At 33.2% G+C, this 24,348-nt stretch overlaps 1 protein-coding gene across 2 annotated transcripts in view; it reads left to right on the top strand.

Moving 5' to 3' along the window:
* ABCA5 (ATP binding cassette subfamily A member 5) overlaps positions 1-20,715 on the top strand; it is a 61,565-nt gene extending 40,850 nt beyond the window's left edge. For both annotated transcript variants that reach the window (XM_081029057.1, XM_081029058.1), the window contains 17 exons: positions 290-403; positions 3,056-3,226; positions 4,195-4,308; positions 4,707-4,841; positions 6,266-6,340; positions 6,837-6,928; positions 10,223-10,349; positions 10,652-10,766; positions 10,866-10,957; positions 11,796-11,971; positions 12,308-12,383; positions 12,499-12,593; positions 13,655-13,774; positions 14,894-15,043; positions 15,410-15,489; positions 16,584-16,639; positions 17,152-20,715. In XM_081029057.1, the coding sequence (XP_080885183.1) occupies positions 290-403; positions 3,056-3,226; positions 4,195-4,308; positions 4,707-4,841; positions 6,266-6,340; positions 6,837-6,928; positions 10,223-10,349; positions 10,652-10,766; positions 10,866-10,957; positions 11,796-11,971; positions 12,308-12,383; positions 12,499-12,593; positions 13,655-13,774; positions 14,894-15,043; positions 15,410-15,489; positions 16,584-16,639; positions 17,152-17,259 (1,896 nt within the window). In that variant the 3' untranslated portion in view covers positions 17,260-20,715. The remainder of the gene's footprint in view (positions 1-289; positions 404-3,055; positions 3,227-4,194; positions 4,309-4,706; positions 4,842-6,265; positions 6,341-6,836; positions 6,929-10,222; positions 10,350-10,651; positions 10,767-10,865; positions 10,958-11,795; positions 11,972-12,307; positions 12,384-12,498; positions 12,594-13,654; positions 13,775-14,893; positions 15,044-15,409; positions 15,490-16,583; positions 16,640-17,151) is intronic.
* Positions 20,716-24,348: the final 3,633 nt, after the last annotated feature.

Here is a 24,348-nt window from a genome sequence, read left to right as displayed (position 1 = left end):
TCTGTGCAGTATTATTTTTAATTACATGGTGAAGTTAATTTATATGCCATATTTTTCTGTGTGGTAGATAAGGAAATGGAAGTACAATGATTTGCTCAGGATCATATAGCTATTTAATAAGTAGCAAAGTTGGTACTGTAGCTCACTGCCTGCTCACTCTGCCACCTGTTTTTTCATACGGACTATGCCTGAATGTATTTCTTCAGAGGTTTTGTTAGGCTTTTAGGAAGTACTAAGATGATATAAAGTAATTCTCAGTTTTGTTTCTTATTCTGTGGTTGTCTTTCAGGAAATTACAGACATAGTTTTTAAAATTGAGATGTATTTTCAAGCAGCTTTACTTGGAATCATTGTCACTGCAATGCCACCTTACTTTGCCATGGAAAACGCAGAGAATCATAAGGTAATGACTCAATTAAAAAATTAAAGCTATAGTTTGCTAATAAGAAATCTCATTAAAAAATAACCTATTTTGCATGTGTGTAAGACTTACATATAATTATTTCAGGAGTAAGAAATGGAGTATAAATATATTTATTATAATTTCTTATAGTAATAGTAGTAACTGTCATTCAATACTCAGATCCTTGCCATACACTTTAAAGTATATCCTTTCATCCTTACAACATTGTGAGGTAAGTTTTATGTTACCCACTTTATAGGTCAGGAAATGGAGGATGGAAGTGTTCATATAATGTGTCCAGGTTAACTCACCTTGTGTTAAGTAGTAGATCTGGGAACTCACTGTGATCCTTATGTTCTTAATTGGTACACCAAACTGCCTCTCTCCCTTAACCTTCAGTATAATGTATTGATTGCATAAGGCAATTAACTGATGTTAAATAAAAAAAGGGGAGAAATGATTGTCATCACCAGGACCTAGGGAAAATTGTTATGTGTACAGAGGTTTTCGTAGTATTCTTTCACCTTTTCTGCTCCTTCTCATTTTGGTGTCCTCCATCCAGGCAGATGATGATCTTATAGTCTTTTGGCCGTTCATAACCTTCCACTGTTCCATTCTGCCGAAATTGTCTTTCTCTTACTCCTCTAATCAAAATTCTCATTCTCTCCATATCTGTTCTTAGATCAGTGGAAGCAAGTTTGTCTACATTATTTCATACAGTGTGATTAGTAATGAGATTAAGCCTCATGTAATACACGAGTCTCAGGAGATATTTTTAAAATATATTCAACTTTTCTATTACATATATTCATTGTACTATTTTAGAAAATACAGTAAAGTATAAAGAAAATAAAAATCAGCCATAATTTCCACCCCTCAAAGATAAGACTTACTAGACAATTCCATTTTTCTCTTTTTCTGTTTCCACTTAATTTATTTTTTTTGACAGTTAAATCTCTGGAAAGGGGATACTTTATTTTATTTTATTTTATTTTTTAAGCGTTAAGTATTTTTTTTTAAATTAAAATTTATTGGGATGACAACTGTTAGTAAAGTTACATAGATTTCAGGTGTACTCCACTTAAATTTTTTTAATTCAAATTTTTATTTTGAGGTAATTGTAGATTCATGTTAGGTTGTAAGAAATAATACAGTGAGACCCTATGTACTCTGATCCACTTTACCCCAATAGTATCTTGCAAAACTGTAGTTCAATATCACAACCAGAATATTGACATTGATACATCAAGATACAGAACAGTACTGTCACCACAAAGATCTCTTCTGTTGCCCTTTTCAAGCCCACACTCCTGCCCCACCCCCTCCCTGACCTCTGACAACCACTGACCTGTTCTCCATTTCTTTAATTTTGATATTTCAGGAATGTACAAATAGAATCACAGCATATTTTCTTTTGAGGTTGGCTTTCCTCACTAAGCGCAATTTCCTGTAGATTCATCCATTTGCATGTATCAGTGTTTATTCTTTTTATTGCCATGGTGTGGATTTGGGTTTCCAGTTTTTGACTATTATGAATTCAGTTGCTATGAACATTTGTGTATGGGTTTTTTTGTATGAACAGAGGTTTTTATTTCTCTGGGATACATACCCATGCTCAAGAGTACAATGCCGTGTTGTGTGGTGATTCCATGTTTAGTTTTATAAAAAGCTGTCAAACTGTTTTCCAGAGTAGATAAACCGTTTGACATTCCCACCAACAGTGTATGAATAACAAGAGCATTTAATTGGATTATTGAAAATAATTTGTATTTGACTTTATGTTTTTATGCTTTATATTGGAATTTGTGTTTTTGTTCTTATAATTCATTGAGCACAACAGTTGTCCAGTTTTTTAAGAATTTTTCCTTTTCCTAACTACACTTTATATTCCATGCTTCCTCTTACCTTACTCTATGGCTTGTTCTTTCGTATAACTTTTAATTATTAAAAGTGATGTTTTTTTGGATAACAGAAATCAACTGAATAAAATTGTTAGGAATTTGGATTTGTAAAAGTTTTTTAAAATTTCAAATTAAGTAATGAGAGCATTAGAGATTTAAAAAGAACTATATCATTTAAGTTACTTTTAGTACTCATGAAAATGCTATTTACTTATGGTAGTATTAACAACTTAAATTTATGTAGTACACAAGAGTATATATGTATAAAAGGCTTTTAAGTACATTATTTATACAAAGTTTCACGCTTAATCTGAAAGCCCTGTGTAAATCCAGAGAGTAGTTGGCAGTTTATTAGTGTTTTCATGAAAGGTCAGTTTTTAAAAGAGAGACTCCTTTTCCTGTTTAAAATAGATCTTTCCATCTATTTCCACATATTTTCACACTCATGTTTTGACTACTATGATATATCATCACTATTGTACAGCTAAAACCCCAACAACACCTTTCATTTTAGTTTTATGTTTCTTAGCAGAACTGTTGTAATCTGATTCTGTAAAAATTGATTGAAGTTGTTAACAGGCTAAGTGGAATTTATATTTAGCTATAACGAGGGCTTTTATTACCTATAGACCTGGAATATAGACTTACTGTTTTGTTGATGTAAAACTAAGAGTTCTACAATAATTAGCTAGAGTTTTTGTTTGTTTGCAAAGTGTTTAAAATTATAATTAATTGTTTTTTGTTTTTTTAGATCAAAGCTTATACTCAACTTAAACTTGCAGGTCTTTTGCCGTCTGCATATTGGATTGGACAAGCTATTGTTGATATACCCTTATTTTTTGTTGTTCTTATTTTGATGCTAGGAAGCTTATTTGCATTTCATTATGGATTATATTTTTATGCTGTAAAGTTTCTTTCTGTGGTAAGTTAACATCAGTTGTGCTATTTATAAATAAAGGGCTACTTTAAAAAACAAAGCCTTTATAAATGTTACAGTTGGCTGGTTGAGTGTTTTGGATATTTATTTTTTTTACAGACAATAGAGCCAGCCTCTATTTAATTATTGTATATAATACCTATAATTAATGCAATTTATATTACTATAAGCAATTTTTAAAAACAGTAAGTTACTACCATTATAAAATATTTCCTTGAAACTGAGGTGGTTTTTCATGTAGACTACCTACTTGTGTGTATTCATGAATACTTAAATAGTGCTTCCTTAAAATGTCTTCCTTGTCTCTATGCCTGAAAATAATTTCACAAAGAAGCTTTTTTATTCCATAATTTAAAATTAAGCTTAAAATACTAAGAAAGAGTGTGATTTGCACTCATGTTCACATGTAAATGACTGCTGCTAGACCCTTTCATACGAATGATTTATTGGAGGAAAAAGCCTGGAGCTAGATGAGGTTGGGTTTGATGAAAGTAAACTTCTCTATTTTCCCAGAGATCATACTGATCTTACATATTAAGTTCTGCCTTATAAATTAATAAACGTTTTTCTTAAAAATTTACAAAATGCCTTAAGTGCTGTATATTAAAATGGTAGCTAATAGTTGATTGAGAAAAATAAAGTTGTAACCAGCTATACTTGTTTTTATAATAAAATGATAGGAGATAGCATTTTGCTTGACAAAGAAAAGAACTGCAAATAGTGAACAATTTATATGAATTATTCAGGATTGTGCTAATTAGTTAAAAGCGTGAGTTATCTTGATTTAAGAGAAATGTCCGTGGTAACTCCTACCATAATTTTAGTTTGGGGAGTGATTTGTTGAGCAGTAAAATTTGAATAATTATTCCTTAGTATTTTAATATGACTGATGTTTTATCTCTATGTATTGTTATTCATGTTTTCATATAAAATTACACATTTTTGTTTTACAGGTTTTTTGTCTTATTGGTTATGTTCCATCAGTTATTCTGTTTACCTATGTTATTTCTTTCACTTTTAAAAAAATTTCAAATACCAAAGAATTTTGGTCATTAATCTATTCTATGGTAAGTCACATTTTATATTATTTCATCCCAACTTTTCACAGCTATTTATTTGAAACTGATGATTATACTTGATAAAAAAGACTTCCTGAACTCTTTCAGGATTACATTGAAAAATGTTAGTGTGTCTTTTCTAAGTACAGAACTTAAATAGATATATAGCTGGCAGCATCTTATTGTCTTCTGCATCATCCCTTGCATGAAGGGATGCTATTGAAAGCATTTAACAATTGCTCGGCAAGGGTGCCAGCTAAAAACAACTGGTACTAGTACCCTGGTGCTTCCTGGCTAACTATCATCTTTGGTTCCATGTTTTACTAAGGATTTAAAACATAGTTAATGCTGAGCATGAAATTTCTAAACACTTTTTCACTTGTTTTCTCCTTTTTTTTCCTCTTTAGGTAGCATTGGTTTGCACAGCAATCACTGAAATAACTTTCTTTATGGGATACACAGTTACAGCTATTCTTCATTATACATTTTGCATAGTTATTCCAATCTATCCACTTCTAGGTTGTCTGATTTATTTCATAAAGGTGGGTCTCTTACATGTTTTAATATTTAAAAAGCATAAATAGTGCCTAATCTTTGAGATCTTAGTTCTTGTACTGAAAATAGTAAAAAATTCCTTCATATTAGCTGCTACTACTTGATTTAATTGTTGTTACTGCAGCAGTTTAAAATCACTGCAGATTCTTTTTATACGTGTTTTTAAACCTTAAAGTCTCAGAGGAGGGCTATGTCCATTACATGTTCTTTGATGCCCAAAATGATATATGCAAATAAATTATAAATATGATCTGACTTCAGTATTTGGGGGTGTTTTTTAAGGATTATGTAATGTATTGTAAAGGGATTAGAGAAAGTAAAGTGTAGAGATTTTTTTCAAAGAAGAAATAAAAACATTAGTTTTATTCAGCTTGGATAATTAAAAAACATTCCATGTGATTAAGAAAATTAAGTGATGAATTATTGACTTAGGATGATTACTGATTAATTCTACTCATTAATCTCTTTACTCCCCACCCCCATATTTAAGTTTAATATGTTTATGCTATCTGCTTAGATAGAAATTTGGGGGATGGGGAAGAATTTAAGTACAAATCACAGTTATTAATAGTAGTAGATAACTTATTTATACAGAATACATGTTTGCTAAACAAAATGCATGTTTTTCATTTTAATCCAAATATTTCTACACATTGCAGCTAAAAGAAAACTACTCACAATACTTCTGACACCAAATATGTGTGTTTTTCTCTCACATGAAGCAGTATGACATTAACTACCTGGAGTTAGCACGGACCCCACAGTTTAAGGGCTCAGTCTCACAAGACTGCCCCCCCCACTTCTAATGCCAGTTACAAGTAGTGGGTTCCCAGGTTACTTACACTTCTGTCTGACTTGGCTACAAATCCAGGGTTCCTATGACCCCATTTCAGGTTCAATAATTTGCTATAATGGCTTATAGAACCCAGGGAAACACTTTATATCCTATTACCAGCTTATTATAGCAGATATACAAATGAATAGCCCGGTTAAGAGATAAATAGGGTAAGGTCCAGAAAGGTCCCAAGTGCAGAAACTTCTGTCCCTGTGGAGTTTGGAGTGTACCACCCTCCCAGTATCGGAATGCTTTCATCAAGTGGGAAGCTCTCCAAACCATGTGTTTAGGGTAGACCCCTTTCCTCGCTCTATTGGTTAGTGGATGGGCTGAAAGTTCCAACCCTCTAATCATTTGGTTGGTTCCTTTGGCAACCAGCCTCCTTTCTCCCAAGAGTCACCTGTCAGCTTTTGTTGAAAGGTGCTTGTTTTAAACAACAAAAGCTGCCCTCATCACCCCTATCTCTCAGGAAATCCAAGGATGTTAGAAGCTGTGTGCCAGGAACCTGTGTCAAAGACCAAATATCATGTCACAGTATCGCAGCAGCATATAAATTTTCAAAAATTTTTGTCTTAGGATTTATGGAAAAATATACAAAAAAATGAGGATACCTATAATCCATGGGACAGATTTTTGGTGGCTGTTATATCGGTAAGAAATAACAAGAATGTTTTTGTGTTAGCATGTTACCTTAAGTTTAGTTGTATGATTTTAATTTCCTTTTTACTTTGTATCCTCTTGCATAAAATCGAAGGTGCATAAAGAATGTGTTAGTTAGCTAATGTGCATTTTGCTGGTAATAATTTTCATTTACTGAATGTGTCGATTTTAATATTCTTGGCTTTTTTACATTATTTAATTGTAATTCTGGCTTCCTTGGGTTCAAAAACAGCTTTTTTCCCCTTTGATTATATTTTATGAAGCTGACAACCAATGAACTTAACAAAAATAGAAAAGTATGTGAAGGGTTATTTTACTAAAAATCTTTGTTGATTTATATTAAAATCTATTCATAACTGGTATGACATGCAAAAAAGTGATCAATTTTTCTGGTGTTGGTAAGGAAACTGATATATGTGGTCTTTGTTCTGTTGGTATAGAAAAAAAAAAGATTCAGTCATGAGCCTGTTCCGTGTTCTTCTTTTAGCCTTACTTGCAGTGTGTACTATGGATTTTCCTCTTACAACACTATGAGAAAAAATATGGAGGCAGATCAATAAGAAAGGATCCATTTTTCAGGTCAGTTAAAATTTTTTTTTAAGTTTTAATGTTTTTTAGTGTATTTACAGAGTTGTGCAACTATTAACCATAATCTGATTTTAGATGATTTTCCTCACCCCCAAAGGAAACCTTGCACCCATTAGTAGTTACTTTCCCATCCCTCCCACCATACCTCATAAGCCTATATAACCACTAATCGACTTTCTGTCTCCAAGTAATAGATTGACCAATTGTGAACATTCATATAAGTGGAATTACACAGTCTGTAGTCACTTATTGTCTGGCTTCTTTTACTTATCATGTGTTCAAGATGCATTCATGTTGCAGCATGTAGTAGTGTTTCATTACCTTTTTTTTTTTGCTGAGTAATATTACAATGTATGAATATGCCACACCTTATCTGTTGATTAGTTGATGGACATTTGAGTTGTTTCCACTTTTTTGGCTATTATAATAATGATGCTATGAACATTTGTGTATAGTATTTGTGTGGACATATATTTTCATTTCTCTTGTGTGGATACCTAGGAGTAGAATTGATGAGTCATGTTGTAATTCTATGTTTAACCTTTGGAAGAACTGCCAGACTGTTTTCTAAAGTATGTGCACTATTTTACAGTAGTCTTTCCTTATCTATTGGGGATATGTTCCAAGATCCCCCCAGTGGATGCCTAAATCGTGGGTAGTACCCAACTCTACATATACTGTTTTTTTTGTCCTATACATACATATCTTTTCACTTAAAGGAACCCCTATGTGGCTTCTCTTTGGCGTGTCTGAATTGCCAGCGTCACTATTCTTGTGCTTTGGGGCAATTATTGAGTAAAATAAAGGTTACTTGAACACAAGCATTGTGATAGTGAAATAGTCCATCTGATAACTGAGGGCTACTAAGTGACATAACGAGTGCTGGACAAAGAGATGACTCAGGTCCCAGGTGGAAAGAGTGGGATAGTTCGAGATTTCATCATGCTAATCAAAACAGTATGAAATTTAAAACTTGTGAATTGTTTATTTCTGCAATTTTAACATTTAATATTTTTAGACTGCGGTTAACTGCAGATAACTGAAACTGCACAAAGTGAAACTACCAAAAAGGGGGGACCACTGTACTGTCCTTTTAGGAATATCTGAGGGTTCTGTTTCCTCCACATTCTTGCCAATATTTGTTAGTGTTTATCTTTTGGATTTTAGCCATTCCAGTGCATATAAAGTGGTGTCTCACTGTGGTTTTGATTTACATTTTCCTTATGATTCCTGTGTTGAGCATCTTGTCATGTGCTTTTTGTCCATTTTTATATTTTCTTTTGAGACATGTGTTTGACTCCTTTGCCCATTAAAAAAAAATGAAATATCTTTATATTCTTGAATTATAAGAGTTCTTTATATATTCTGGATACAGGTGTCTTACCGGTTAGATTATATGATTTGAAACTATTTTCTCCAAGTCTCTGCATTTTCTTTTCACAGTGTTTTAAATTTAAGAACAGTTACTTATTCAAATATAGCTATTGGTACTAAATTGGTTCTGAATTTCTTTTTTATGTTTCTGACATATATTTATTTATTTCCTGAATATTAACATACTGTAGAAAACTGGAACGTATAGATAAACATGTAATGGTTATTTATTAACCATTGGATACTTCCCACATTCATTGAAGACTTAGCATCCGACTCTTCTCCTCTTTGCCCCTTTTCTTACTGTCATCATGGGGGAGACTTCAGCATCCACATAGATAACCTAACCCCTCAGAGTTTGATTTTCTTCAAGCCGGTGATTTTTGTCTCTGTTCCATTTCGCCATGTATTTCCATCAGAGCCGTGCCATTGCTGCTGTTCACTTCATCTGTAAAATCTTAAACTCCAGTGTCCAGCTCTACCAGTAACTTTTCATTGTTTTCAGCCATCTTATTTTATTAGTCCTATTGGATTTTCTTCCTATGGTTTCATACCCTCGATTTTTTTTCTGTTCTCCCACATGTGTTAGCCAATCCCTATTATTTTCACTTTTTTCTCTAACCAGCCTTGCTCCGTGATTCATCACTTTCACCCTCCTTCAGCACCCTCATCTTCTGTATCTCTTTGACCTGCCCACTAAGAATCATCATTTTGGTCAATCTAATTGTACATGAGAGAAAAATAACATAAAAGTGCAGTTTGATAATGTTACATTTTTATCCCACATAAACTCAGCTTTGTTTTAACACTGGTAACCATATCACATTTTCCTAGTTAGCTGCACCGTCCTATCTCTTTATCCTAAGCCTTTTTTGTATTCCTCAAATTCCCCAAATTAACTCACCTCACCTTATTTCCTACTCCTTAGTAACGGATCTTGCCATCTCAGAAAACAAAAGCGCTTAATTATGAATTAAGTTTTTGACACACTTTCATTGTTTTTGCCTTTTCCCAGTCCCAGAGCAAGAGGTGCCCCTCCTGTTATCCAGCTGTATCCTGTCTGCCTATCAATGTCGCTCAGTCAGTTCCTCTTTTGAATCTTAACAGGGTGATTTTCTTTTTGGAGGGGTTCACTTTTCTCCCATTAAAACAAAGTAACAGACAGTAGAACTCATAAGTCACATTTAAACCTGAATCTCTTTCTAGTTCTTAGCCGGTCTCTCGTCTTTCACAGCCAGAGTGCTTCTGTCTCTACTTCCTCACTTCCCATTCACACCTTAACGCCCTACAGTCTGGGGTCTGCCCTTACCCCTCTACTGATACGGTTTTCAGTAAGATAGTTAATTAACTTCCTCTTTGTCTTGTCAAGTAGCTCAACTTATTTAACTAATCTGCAGCCTTTAATATGATTGACTTCTTTCCTCTTACACTTTTCTCTTGTTTCAGTTTTCCATAATGTCAGCTGCTATTTCCCTTTTTACCTTATTATTTCTTCAAAATTTCCTTTGGAAGCATTTTTTCCTTTGCCTTCCTTTGTGGTGTTTCTATGGGTTCTGATGGCAACCCTCTACATCTACTCTGAGCAATCTCATTTACACCCATCCTGTAAATTCTTTGAGGAAGGGGTCCGGGGTTTGTTTTTTTCTGTTTTTTTTTTTTTTTTTTTTTTTTTTTTTTATCTTTTGATCTCTGTGTGAAGTAGTGCCTGATAGGTACTGGTCATAAATAATATTGTTGAATGAATTTAGATGATATCTAAATAGTATCGAATGAAATACAGCTCTTTAATTCTGCCTTTCAGAGATAACCATAGTTCTCATGTTGGCATATTTTTTCAGTCTTTTCTCTATGCAGTGATTGAATTCCTTACTATTTTAATTATTTGAAAGTCTACTATCTTTTTATATTTAGGACCCTTTCAACAAAGTCCCCAAATAAGAAGTGTCCAGAACCACCAAACAATGACGATGAAGACGAAGACGTCAAAGCTGAACGACTGAAGGTCAGGGAGCTGATGAGTTGCCAGTGTTGTGAAGAGGTAATTTATTCTTTATTGCTAAGTCATATTAAATGTGCCATGATCAGTTACCCATGCAGAGGAATAATCTGAAAACATTTTCTTTTCATATGAATCAATGTGAAACAAAGTCTTTGAAAAAGTATTTTTGTCCACTCACTTTTGAATAAGTCATTTCAGTCACAAATGGGTATTTATTTATACAGTACCCTTTATTAGCAAATACAGTTCTTATGATATGGACATGAGTTGAGTGCAGCCTGTTGTTTCATGCTAAGTTCTGATTTATAACTCTCCCTTTAAATCTTCTTTTCCTTTGTTAGAAACCAGCCATTATGGTCAGCAATTTGCATAAAGAATATGACGATAAGAAAGATTTTCTTACAAGAAAAGTAAAGAAAGTGGCAACTAAATACGTCTCCTTCTGTGTGAAAAAAGGCTAGTATTTAATTATTTTTTCCTTAAATAATGTTTCCAGAAGAGTAATTTCCATTTTTAATTTCACTTACATTATGATTTTTCTATCAATTCCTTTAGGAGAGATCTTGGGGCTATTGGGCCCAAATGGTGCAGGCAAAAGCACAGTTATTAATATTCTGGTTGGTGATATTGAACCAACTTCAGGCCAGGTATGATATACAAGGGTGTGGGATATGTTTACTATGATTTATATTTTTAATTAAGATAAATTTCTTAATGACAAATCAGGAGTTTGATGCTTAACTTTTATGTTTTTTAATATTAATTTTTTAGTATGAAAAATTGTGATCTTTTTGGTTATCTCTGAAAATAATGTACATAGTAAAATTTTAATAACATACGTGCAGACACACACATATGCAGTATTTCTGCTTTTATAATTACTATGTGCATGGGTGATTTGTCTACCAACTGAATGGAAGACAGTAGTATTAATTTCAGGAGGTATGGCAGCTAACCTTGACCCTGCCATTGATTACTCTTTGATTATACAAATATCATTCACTACTTTCTGGAAAGTTCACAAAACTGTTCTGATCCTATCTCCTCCTCCTCTTCCCCTTGCTTACTTCACACCAACCACACTGGCTTATTGCTTTCCTGGAAAATGCCAGGCATATTCTTTTCTTTGGGTTTTTGTCTTAGCTATTCATTATGTTGGCTATTCCTTACCCTGTAGAAATCCAAATGACTACATTTGCTTACCTCCCTGACTCAAATATTAGCTTCCAATGAGACCCCACGATCATCCTAGTTAAAATTGAGGCTTGCTTTCTCAATCAATGTTGCATTCCTGATCACCCTTCCTGGCCATGTCACTGAACTCTTGATTTAGCGATGTATGTCCTTTCTTCATCAAAAGGAGTAAAAATCTGACCTGATATTGCCCTAACTCTAGGAAGGTGTTTGAAGTAATTCACTTGCCACCTCCTTTACAATGTAAATTAAGCAAAAATAGTTATTTAAAATTGGTTTGTATTTTTGTAGGTATTCCTAGGAGATTATTCTTCAGACCCAACTGAAGATGATGATTCCATTAAGTGTATGGGATACTGTCCTCAGATAAACCCTCTGTGGTCATATATTACATTGCAAGAACATTTTGAAATTTATGGAGCTGTTAAAGGAATGAGTCCAAGTGACATGAAAGAAGTCACAAATCGGTAAAATTTAGATTTTTTTTGTTAACCTGGAGAAAGGTTTACACTTCACATTTTAAAAACTTCATAACAGGTGTGAGAAAATAGTCATTACTTTTTCATATGTTCTTTACCGAATTGTGATAATTATGAAAATAATAAGACAATTTTTATATTTCTAATTACAGAATAAATATAATTGTCTTGAAACTTAAAGTGAACCTTTTGATCAAGATATTAATTTGTTTAAAATGATGTAAATTGGAAGTCTAATTGTAAGCTTCAACAGTGTTCTAGAAAAAAGAATGTCAGTGATCACAGTGAGTATAATACACTCATTTTGTATTATCTATTTTGCAGAATAACAAATGCACTTGATTTGAAGGAACATCTTCAGAAAACTATAAAGAAACTACCTGCAGGAATCAAACGAAAGGTACTTTTATTAAACAACAAATATGTATATGTTTTATTGATAGTTTAATGTCTGATACTGTTATGATAAAATTCCTTGTATTGCAGCACTCACCACCCATTTTCTTTCCATCTAGTTGTGTTTTGCTCTAAGTATGCTGGGGAATCCTAAGATTACTTTGTTAGATGAACCATCTACGGGTATGGATCCTAAAGCCAAACAGCACATGTGGTGAGTATCACAGTAAGGCACTTGGGACACATTACACAATATATCATACTTTCGAATAAAAGGATCGTTTATTATAACTAAGGGTTTTATACTAGTTATATATACATATTGATTTTAAATACTACACATACATAAAATAGTAATTAAAAATTAAATACTCTGATTTCTAGAGAATCTGTTACACTTTTAAAACTCACTTTTTCATGAAATATTGATAATATTTTATATATTTCACAACAAAAATGAGTATATAGGTAATTATTAAAATAAAGAGTATTGTTTTCTGAATAGTTTTTAAAAGGTTTTTTCCTAGTCATTTCACATAGAAATGATAATTCTTTCTCATAGTAATACAGAAGGTGCCAAATATATATATATATATATATATATATATATACACACACACACACACACACACACATATATACGTTTTAAGAAAGGAAAATGCTATTAAAATTCTAATACTCATTATATACTGATAACAAAAGATGAATACAAGTCACATTTGACTTCTGCAATTACAAGAGGTGTTCAGAGTGGTTACCATCAGCGTCCAGACACTTCTGAGTACGGTGAATTACTGCTTGAGCAATGTTGACCAAAGGGTCCACTTGTATACATTTTTGGGGTCACGTCGGTATTGTCTTGAATTTATATTGGAATTCTTACTAGGAATTCACAGTACTGCTTAGTTGACCAACTTTTTGAGCCTAGATTACCATGTCTATAAAATGGAAGGTTTGGTTTAGATGCATGCTAAGGTTTTCCTATGATCCTATGGCAATTTTTGTTACAACGTGAAGAGGCACCAGTTTTCACAATTCATTTTTTTAATGTATAGAAACATTTGAAATCATGACATTTATCTGACAAGCTTTTAAAAATAAGGGAAAATAAATTATAATAGAAAAATCATGGTTGGGCAGAATGTAATAACTACAGCAATTGAAATTTGATATATTTTAATTACCCTAATTAACCAAATAGTTGGGTTTTTAAAAAAACCGGGTATTTTCATTAACATTCAGATCCTTTCCTCTCTTTTATTCTATGTTTTGTAGGCGAGCAATTCGAACTGCATTTAAAAACAAAAAGCGGGCTGCTATCCTGACCACTCATTATATGGAGGAGGCAGAGGCTGTCTGTGACCGAGTGGCTATCATGGTATCTGGGCAGTTAAGGTAGATGTCTGACCAGCCATTTGGGGAGTGGGAGGGTGGATTTTAAATGTCATCATTTAAAAAACTTAGAGTAATGCATATTAACTTAAATGTTAACATTTTCTTCCTTATTTCAGTTGTTGAATCAGTTTGCTTTCTATAGAATTACTTGTAAATATATGAATTTTTCCTAAAATATGGCTATCTACTTTGCATTTGCAATGGGCTTAATTATTCAACAACTTGGAATGTTATTTTCAGGCATGATGTTTATTATTTTAAAAAATTGCTAGATAATGTATTGGATTATAACCCAAAGTATAGAATAAATATACATGAGTTCATATTCTTATAAATAAATGATTGATTAAATAAATGTGGGAGAAGAGACAAATCTTCCTTATAGAAAGATTTCAAATAAATATGTAGATACTACCTCCTCTACGAGGGGAAGCTTAGTTCACCATCTGTGTCCCAAGTGTGGTCTGGATTTAGCCAGTCTCTTCTAAAGTATAGAAAGGGGAAGATAGTAGCAGTAGACAATCCTGACAAGTGCTAGCTTAACCAGACAATGTCATGTGGATTTCATGTACTGCCTGATATAATGTGATAAGAAAAGTACTTCAGCTCTATGGTATTTTCTCCCAAAACCCACAACCGTAGTATAATCATGAAAAAAAAATACAAGACTGCTCCAAATTGAGGGACATTTTACTAAAATACTTGACCAGTTCTTCTTAAACTCTAAAAAGTCATGAAAAAGAAGAAAAGAGTAAGAAATTGTCACAGCCCAAGGGAGACTAAGGAGACAACTAAGTGCAATATGGTATCCTGGATAGATCCTAGAACAGAAAAGGGACATTAGTGGAAAAACTGGTGAAATCCAAATAAAGTCAAGTAAATACTAACGTGCCACTGTTGGTTTCCTAATTTGACAAATGTGCCATAGTAACGTAAGATGATAATATTAGGGAAACAAATTGGGTGAGGAGTGTACGGAGACTGTATATTTGTAACCTTTGTATAAATTTAAAAGTATTCCCTCGTAAACATTTTATTGAAATCACTCGTTAGATGAAAAGTAATTTTTGAAACTGTCAAGTCTTTTATATCTGAGCTTTCTTTTAAAAATTATTACAGATGCATTGGGACAGTCCAGCATCTGAAAAGTAAATTTGGAAAAGGTTACTTTTTGGAAATTAAGTTAAAGGACTGGATAGAGAACTTAGAAATAGACCGCCTTGAAAGAGAAATTCAATATATTTTCCCAAATGCAAGCCGTCAGGAAAGGTAAAGATTTTTAAAATTTAACTTTTTTTATAGAGCAATAATCATAAAAATGTGTTATTATATTAAGGACGGGGGAAAGTCTGTATTAGCGCTATATTGGATCAGTGTAGTCTGATGATTGGAGCTTCATATCTAACTTATTGTTAGATCTTTCAATATTCGATAGTAGTTAAACTTCTTAAAGTTTTTATTCAGTAGTGAGTTATTGTGAGTGGAAATAGTTTATGACTTCAAATAGTAATTTTTATCTAAATCAGAATCAAAATAAGTTATTGGTGTTTAGTTTTGAACTTTAAAAAATTTGAACTTTAGCTTTAGAACACAATAGCAGTAATTTAAACTTTTCCTATATTTCTATGTTTTTAGTTTTTCTTCTATTTTGGCTTATAAAATTCCTAAAGAAGATGTTCAGTCTCTTTCACAATCTTTTTCTAAGCTGGAAGAAGGTAAGTAACATTTGTAAAACATGGTAAGATAGCTTTCAAATTGTAAAAGAATTTTATTTTAAAATTTAGAAGTTGGGAGTCAGTTTATTGTAGAAACTATAGTAAATAGGAAGATAACCTTTTATTAATCTAAGATAAGGTAAATACTAATACTGTGTGGATTTGGTAGATCACCTATATGGTAGTATAAAACTTTTACTATTTTAATAGATATCACCACAGTTTTTCACATTGCATCTATGATAAAGTTCAGCTAATTAGCCCTCACTAGCTCAGTCCAAAAGTGGGAGCATTGAGTTTCTCAAATCCTTTCTTCATATTAGGCTATTGAAGTAGAAATGGTAGCAAGACTCCAGTAGCAGCAGGAGAGAGGAGAGGAAAATTCGTAATATCAGAGGGTGGACATTCCTAAAAGCTTTAAAGAAGGTCAATTGAATCTTGACCTTTGTAAAATAAATGGTAGGTAGGATAAAAATATGCTGGTGGCACTGAGGGAGGTAAGCTCCTGCACAGGGCAAGTATTCAGATACAGGTTGTTTTATGGCATTTATAAACTATGAAACAACCTGTATTTCCTGGTGATATCTTTATGATTAAAGAGAACACCTGAACTACTTAGGGAGAATTAAAAGAATGAATAGAAAATTTGGCATTAGATTAGATTGCAAAGGATCTGCAATAAATTTTAAGAAATTATGTGGACATATGAACAATATCTAGGATCTAGTTCAAGAAGTCAGGAACAAGCAGTATTGGAATTCGGGAATGGGAAATAGAGAGCAGAGATTAAAAGAAATCATGAAAAAAGGAATAATGAGGAAAGAATTAAAGGAGAGTAAGGAAGAGATGCTTGGAAAAGATTAAATGAGGCAAGTAATGTTATATATTGTGCTTATTAGGCCATAAGGAATTGAGGGGGTGGGGAAGAGAGACAAAGCAAGAGGAAAATAACTTTTGGGTAGCTTCAAATTAAAATGAGTTGATTACAGATATTTTGGGGTTTTTTTAAAAAAGATTTTAGCCACATAGTAGTTACTGCCATTTTTATTCTTTAAAATATTGATCAGTAAAATATTGTTTTCATATTTTAATAGCTAAGCATACTTTTGCCATTGAAGAATACAGCTTTTCTCAAGCAACATTGGAACAGGTACTATAATGTTAAATTTTTAAAAATTCTTTTAGAGAAGAAAGTGTCTAATATCTAATTGTTTAAGTTTATATCAGAGGGGGAGGGAGTTTGTGAGTCAGAGGCAAATCGTTATACATTATTCCTAAACTTTGTATATAAACAACTTTAGGTTCTTCATCTGCTTATTTTGAATAGCTCAATTTTTTTTCTGTTTAATAAAATGGCTCATGATGATGGTATTTTACAGTAGCACATCAAATTATATAGCTTAAATATTTATAAATTATTTGTTATGCGAGTGCCACTTAAACATGTTAATCAAAAAAAACCTTATCCTCCGAATTGACATTCATCTTTGTATATGATTAATGGAGATTATTCTGTTTAAATGTACTAATAGCAGTAAGTCTCTTGATACTTGAATCATTAATGTAATTAGAGATAGCCTTATACTATTTCTGATTTAGTTAAAAATTCTTTGAGGTAAATGAGATACAGAATACTGTACTTACTTATTTACTTTCATATAGGTTTTTGTTGAACTCACTAAAGAACAAGAGGAAGAAGATAATAGTTGTGGAACTTTAAACAGCACACTTTGGTGGGAAAGAACACAGGAAGACAGAGTAGTATTTTGAATTTGTATTGCTCAAATCTGCAATACTGAAATTTATTGTATTTATTTATGTTACTGAATTTATTTTTCACTTTACTTTAACTGGTTTAAAAAGTGTATTATTTTAATGGTAACTGAAGAACTGTAAAAGCACTTGGGATTTTCCTAAGTTCATTAATTGAAGTACTGTGGTTGTATGTTTTTCTTTTCTTCAAATAAAACTTATGTATAATTAATTGAAACTCTATGTTTATAGCTGAAGTATAATGAACTGTAGTCTATATGTGACATTGAATATTTATTTACTTTTTTACCTTTGGAAAACAATGCTTCTAAATTTATAATTTAAAGAAATAGTGATAGAATTTTGTTTTGAACAGATACCTTTATTTCAGTTTATGCCATCTTGTTACACAAGTATGTAATGTCCCAATCTAAATAAAAAATGAATACATAAATAATACATAGAAAATAGACATAAAGTAAAAATTTCTTGCTTCTCCTTCTTAATTCCTAAAAGAAACTTTGAATGAAAGTTGGCATGTTAAAAAGCTACAGCATAAATATTAGACAATCTCAGTGCAGGTAGACGTTTGCAGGAAGTGACATCCACTAGTTGGCACTCATCAATCATAATAAATTAAATGAGACCTTATTCTGTTAGGTGATTTTAGACATAGGTAACTTAGGTATTTGAAGTTACATTTCTTTTGCTTAACGATAAAATACATACATAATTCTCTTTAATAAGAAACCAGAATTTCACTCTGTCAGAGTTGAAGTAAGGTTATGGTTAATGTAATCTCAGAAAATAGAGTTGACCCTTGAACAACGTGGGGTTAGGGGCATTGCCTCTTCCCCATGCAACTGAAAATTCATGTATAACTTTTGACTTCTCAAAAACTTAACTACTAATAGCCTACTGTTGACTGGAAGCCTTACCAATAACATTAACAGTCAACACATTTATATGTTGTATGTATTATACACTGTATTCTTACAATAAGGTAAGCAAGAGAAAAAAATGTTATTAAGAAAATCATACTGAAGAGAAAATACATCTATAATACTGTACATGTATATTGAAAAAAATCTGCTTATAAGTGGACCGGCACAGTTCAAGCCCATGTTGTTCAAAGGTCAGTTGTGCTTCCTTGTAGAACCCATGTGTGGGTGAAATATAGTATAGTTGACATTATATTTCAACCAGATGAATGAAAGTATTAACTTTGCAAAAGTAAATAGATTGCGAGTGTGATAACGGGAACCAGAGAAGAATTTGGTATTAAGTTACTTTAAATAGCCAAACCCCTTAATAAAATTAGCTATTTAAAATAGGCAAAATGTAATGAACTTTTAGATAAGACATCTGATTTTAGGCTCTAGCAGCTGATTTAAAATGGTGTTCCTTTCTCAGTCTCAGCACAAGGTACGTGACCGATATTTCCCCCCATAGCTTTGGTAACTGCTGTACACATTCCTATCTCAGGTTTTTTTTTTAACTCACCTAAATGAGCTGTCTTAAAGTTTCTGCTTGGATTTTACAATCCACGGCTAAGTTATTTCTCTTTGTAAGATTTAGTTGGTACTAGTTTTTAATCTTTTATTATTGACAGTTACTTGCCTCATGATACCAAGCTTTTCGATTCTTCATCTGAGAATCTCACTGTTACATCTTTAGTACTGCAGTTAAGTATTGCATGATGAATACAATTCCAGACACATCTGAAAGAAAATCTTTACCTTTGTAGATAAATTAATAAATAGCACATTGCATTGTTTAAACACGTCATTGCTAAATGGTGTCATACATTTAAAGAGCTATCTTTTAGTGTCTAATATTCATATAAAATACCCAGGGGCTTCTCCTTTGGGATGTGCTTTTGTAGCTATGTATTATCTTGAACACTTAAACTCAGTTTAAAAAATAAAACTATAGTACTAGGGCAGTTGCTGAAAAGGTAGTTTTTTAGAACTTACTGAGAAAGATTTATTATGTTAAAGTACAGCATGACTAATACAGAACATTACCTGCTTTTGCACATTGATTTAGTCACGTTCACTTTACATCTGTGAATGTGTGATCAATGGAAAGTAAAACTTTTTTCCTGCAAAGTGAAAGTTGAGATTATTCTGACTAGTTATAATCATGTTCTTATGTTCATTCAGTTACTTTACTATCATTGTGCTCCTATAAGCATTTTTTTAAAAAGACATTTGAGTTAATTTTTTTAGATTCACAGACTTTGAATGTATTTTGCTCATGACTTAAATTATTTGTGGGAATGGTCTGTTCCTTTTTCACAGTAATACCATTTTCCTATTTAGAAGTATAAATTAACTAATCCTTAAGAAAGCAAGGTTAAGAGACAAAGTCAAATCTGAAGTTTATCTTTCTTTACTGTTCATGTTTTGAACATACATTATTTCAAAATGCTTTAAATTACTGACCTCAAAACTTTTTTTCTGTAGCAAATAAATATAAATGCACATATTAGAGAAAGTTAAATTTAGAAAAATCTCATCACTTAGTTTATATTTTCTATTCATGATCGAATTGTAAAAGTAAAGGCTGGACTTGAGTGAGTGACTGTGTTACCGACTAGTAAGGCAAACCTGTCGCCAGCACTTAGGAAACAAGCAGTTGGTAACAATGAAAAACATAAATGTAACTTTATATTTTACTTTGTGGGCGCTTGTTTTTCAGTTTGTACTTAGTAGAAGGGTGTAGGTTTTCTTTAAAAGTGGTTTTCTTTTAAATTGACAAATGTACTACCTTAAACCCATAGTTTGTTTTTAATCATTAAAATATTTTCAGAGTGATTTAACAGACTTACTATTGACTGTACTTCAAGCAATGGGTTCTTTGGAGAGAAAGACGACTATCAATTTTGACCTTGTAAAATATAATCTAGTAGGAGGAAGATAGAGTCTTATATAACTATAATATAATATAGCAAATGCTTTGCTGGTGGTACTAACACTTAATTGGAACACAAGTAATTCTACTTAGGGTAACGTACTGTTTTTATTGTTCTGTTGGTCACACAATATTTTATTTTGATTGTACTCTGGATCTGATGAAATACCATACAGTATTTTCATGTAACACATAAATAGGCATTAATTTAAAAAAATAGAAATGCTTATCCTTAATATATTTTTAATATTGCTAACATTGATTTTTTTCATTTTCTTCCCTGAAAGAATATATAACATAAAATGAAAGAATTTATTCTCGGGTGGATAATTTTTATATCAGCTATTCTTATAAGGTAAAAGTTTACTTATTTTTATTCATAATATGTCATATGTAAGTAACAATGCTGCCCTTTAAGAAAAAATAAATATTATTAATAAGCTTTAAGAACTGAAAATTTAAGACAACCCTTTCATTTTGTATACTGAAATGAATTCTTTGTTTTTTAGTATTGATAAATGAAAATGAGTGACTCATTAAAAATGAAGAAAAAACCTGGCACTATAATTGTTAGTGATTTATTTCTCTAGGTATTGAGAGTGCTGCCTCAGCTTTCAATCCCCCTGGGGCAGCCCTAGGAAACTGATGTAAGCCCCGTTCCAAGATCTGCATTTCCCTCAGAGTTATGCTGGATTTGCTGAGAGATGAAAGAGACTGTACCCTACAGGAGCTTTTGGAGCTAGCCACCTCTACCCGCAGGAGCTAGGAAAGGATGTATATGACCAGATTCTGAGCGTGCTTGATGGGATGCCAAACGTAAAGTCAGATAAGAGAGTTTTTTTATTTATTTGGGAGCACTTTTTGGGCATGCAGAATTCTCAGTATCCTGGCAAGAACCCTCAGTACCCTGGCAAGGAGATGGTGTGAACACGCTGGTAGGATCGCTCCTGGAAGCCTAGAAAAAGCAATGGTCCATGTACTATCACATGTAATGCTAAAAAGCCATGGTACATGATGGAAGAAGGGGTGAAAAGACAAAGTCAGGCATGCGTGAGTAGGTATACTGTGGAACTGTAAAGCAGTCGAGGGTCAAACTCAAAGCACCAAGGAAGGTAACTAGTGAAGGGCATAGCTGCATCACTCTAAAGTTAGTGTTGTGTTTTTCGGTGAGGTGATAATAAGCAGTTACTACAGCATTGGGTTCACAGATGGCCAACATCATGGGATGGTACCCGTTCCCCTAGACTTCCAAAGAGATCTGTGGCCATTAACTCTAGTAACTATACGCTAGAAAAGGGGTTTGTCCCAAATATTTCAGGGTATATTGGACATGGTAAAAGTTGATGCTGAGACCCAGAGACGGAAAGCATCATCATAGCTGTCTGTCACAATGGGGGCATTTGAGGGCCAAGCAATAAATCCTGGCCTGGATCCTGTTCACAATGAGTCTATTTGTCTGTGGATCTGTCTGGTCTTCCCATCTCCAGTCCCTGAGTTTATAGCTGGAGTAGACACTATTGGGATTTGGCATAACCCCACATTGTTTCCTTGGTTTGTGGGATGAGAACTGTTACAGTCGGTGTCTTAGTTTCTTAGGGCTGCTGTCACAAAGTACCACAAATTGGGGGGCTTAAAACAACAGAAATGTATCCTCTCACAGTTGGAGGCCAGAAGTCCAAAATCAACATGTTCACAGAGTTGGCTCCTTCTTGGCTCAGAGGGATAATCAGTTCCATGCCTTTTTCCTAGCTTCTCGTAGTTGCCAAAAACCCTTGAAGTTACCTAGCTTGTCTCCAATCTTGTCACGTGGCCACCTTCCTAGTGAATCTGCCGTGGTATCTCTTCTAAGAACACCAGCCATTTCAGATTTAGGGCCCAACCTACTCTAATAGACCTCATCTTATCATAATTATACCTTCAAAGACCCTATTTCTAAACACAGTCATGTTTTGAGGTTGCAGAAAGCATATGGATTTTGAGGGGCGGGGGACACTTCAACCTAGTACAGTAGGAGGCCAGATGGAAGCCTCTAAAACTGCCTTCCCCTCAGCCACGATAGGGAATAAAAGCAATATTTCGTTCTGAGAGGGAGGATGGAGAGAGAATGGGGGAAATTAAAGATGAATTTTCATATACTAATCTTTTCCCCTGCAAAGATCGGACATAACGGACAGAGGATGACATTAATCGACTGCAAACTCAACTAACAGCTCTATTGAGCAGTGTAGCCAGATACACTATTTTTACAAAAGCAGATTATGAACAGCTTCTGTCACAGTATTGGACCACTGATTTGTCTGATGCCTTCTTTTGCATTCCAATCAGAAAGATAATCAAACATTCTGAGTTCATCTGGAGTGGACAAAAGTATATCTTTAAATCTTGCCCTAAGGTTAGACTTCGGGTTCTCCTACCCTGAATATATTCCAGAGAGACTTGGCTCAGGTAGACGTCCCACAGAACATGGCACTGGTCTACTCCTGACGTCATGGATTGGATGAGCAAGAAGTGGCTAGTATATTGGAGGCCTTGGTAAGACGTGTTGTAGAGGGGCTATATCAAGACACAAATAATAGTCTACTGGAGAATAATAACCTTTTCTCATCTTCCCTTTACTATCCAAAGTAGACTGGATTTCTCCTTACACAATCGGTTTTACACAAAGATGGTTTATGATTGTTTAATGCAGAGTATATTAACCTCGGTACCATTGACATAAATTGGGTTTGATTCTTGTTTGTTTTTTTATGGGGGGGGGGAGGTGCTGTCCTGTGCATTGTAGCATTTTTACCAGCATACGTGGCCTCTTCCCACTAGATACCAGTAGCACTCTCAAAAATACCTCCACATTGTCAGATGTCTCCTGGAAGGCAAAATCTTTTTGAGAACTGATTTAATACATAGATATGGGTTGAAAATAGGTTCAATTTATTTACCTGAAGGTTATAGTGGAAAAGTTGTCTTTAATACTTTTTTATGTGTTTTTTTTTTCCCACACACAGGTAATGCTTCGTACTCTGTGCTGAAGGGATGTGGGTTCCCGGTTCTGGTTCACTCACATTGAGGTAGTAAAGATATCTTTTAAATTCTGATGTTTAAAATAAACTTTATCAGAATTTGACAGACTATAGGCAAACTTATTCTGAAGGTCTTTGCATATTTGAAAGCTTCTCTACTTTCAGTACTGTATTGAGTCAATCTTGGGTTATCTTTTGATTATTTTGTGACCAATTTCCTTCTTACATATCAAGTTACTTATCTGATATTCTTAAGGTATTTCTTAATGAGGTCCCATTTGGTACTGTTCATTGTTTTTTTGGGGGGAACACTATTTATAAGTCTACATTATGAATATTAGAAATAGGTACCTGAGATGAACATAACTGTTTATAAAGACAGTATGGCACAACTTGACATCTGTATAGCTTCACTTACATTTTGAAGGTCAAGGTAAGACCTTAAAAAAAATCCTACTGGTACTGTCAGACTTACAGCCATTAAAATCATCATAATCATCATATATATTGTTTCTGTAAGATGCAAACGCAGGAACTTGTCTTGGATGGATGTTTCCTTGCGGTTGAAGATACAAAGCCTATCCAGCAAGAAATTGAGAGCTGAATTGTATAGAAAGCTACTTTAAGTTTCTTTCTCAGTTTGGTCTAATTGAAAATCAAAAGAACTTAGAGTAACAATTTACAATTTATCTTAATTAAAAGTTTTTAAGTTTGTTTTCTAAAAAAATTACATATTTCCAAAGGGATATACCGTGTTTCCCCGAAAATAAGACCTAACCGGAAAATAAGCCCTAGCATGATTTTTCAGGATGACATCCCCTGAACATAAGCCCTAATGCATCTTTTGGAGCAAAAATTAATATAAGACCCAGTCTTATTTTCGCGGAAACATGGTAGTTAGGGATAGAGTTCCAAATAAATACAGAATCGTAGAACTTGACAGTTAAAAACAATAACAAAAACACTCAGGAATTTCCTATTTTTATAAGTTATCCATATTTTACAGCCTCTGACAGTCCAGTCTATGGCTGGGCTTTCTGATGAAATCTCAATGTTATTTCCACTCACGGTGTGTCATACCTTCTAATAAATCTTATGTCAACATTCATCCTTTGAAAATATATAATTGTTTTCAACTTTTTATTGAGATGTTTAACATATTAGTCTCAAGTGT

The sequence above is a fragment of the Rhinolophus hipposideros genome (assembly GCF_964194185.1).
Source record: "Rhinolophus hipposideros genome assembly, chromosome: 20".
Lineage (NCBI taxonomy): Eukaryota > Metazoa > Chordata > Mammalia > Chiroptera > Rhinolophidae > Rhinolophus > Rhinolophus hipposideros.
The sequence above is the reverse complement of the archived record's forward strand: the minus strand, read 5'-3'. Positions and strand labels throughout refer to the sequence as shown.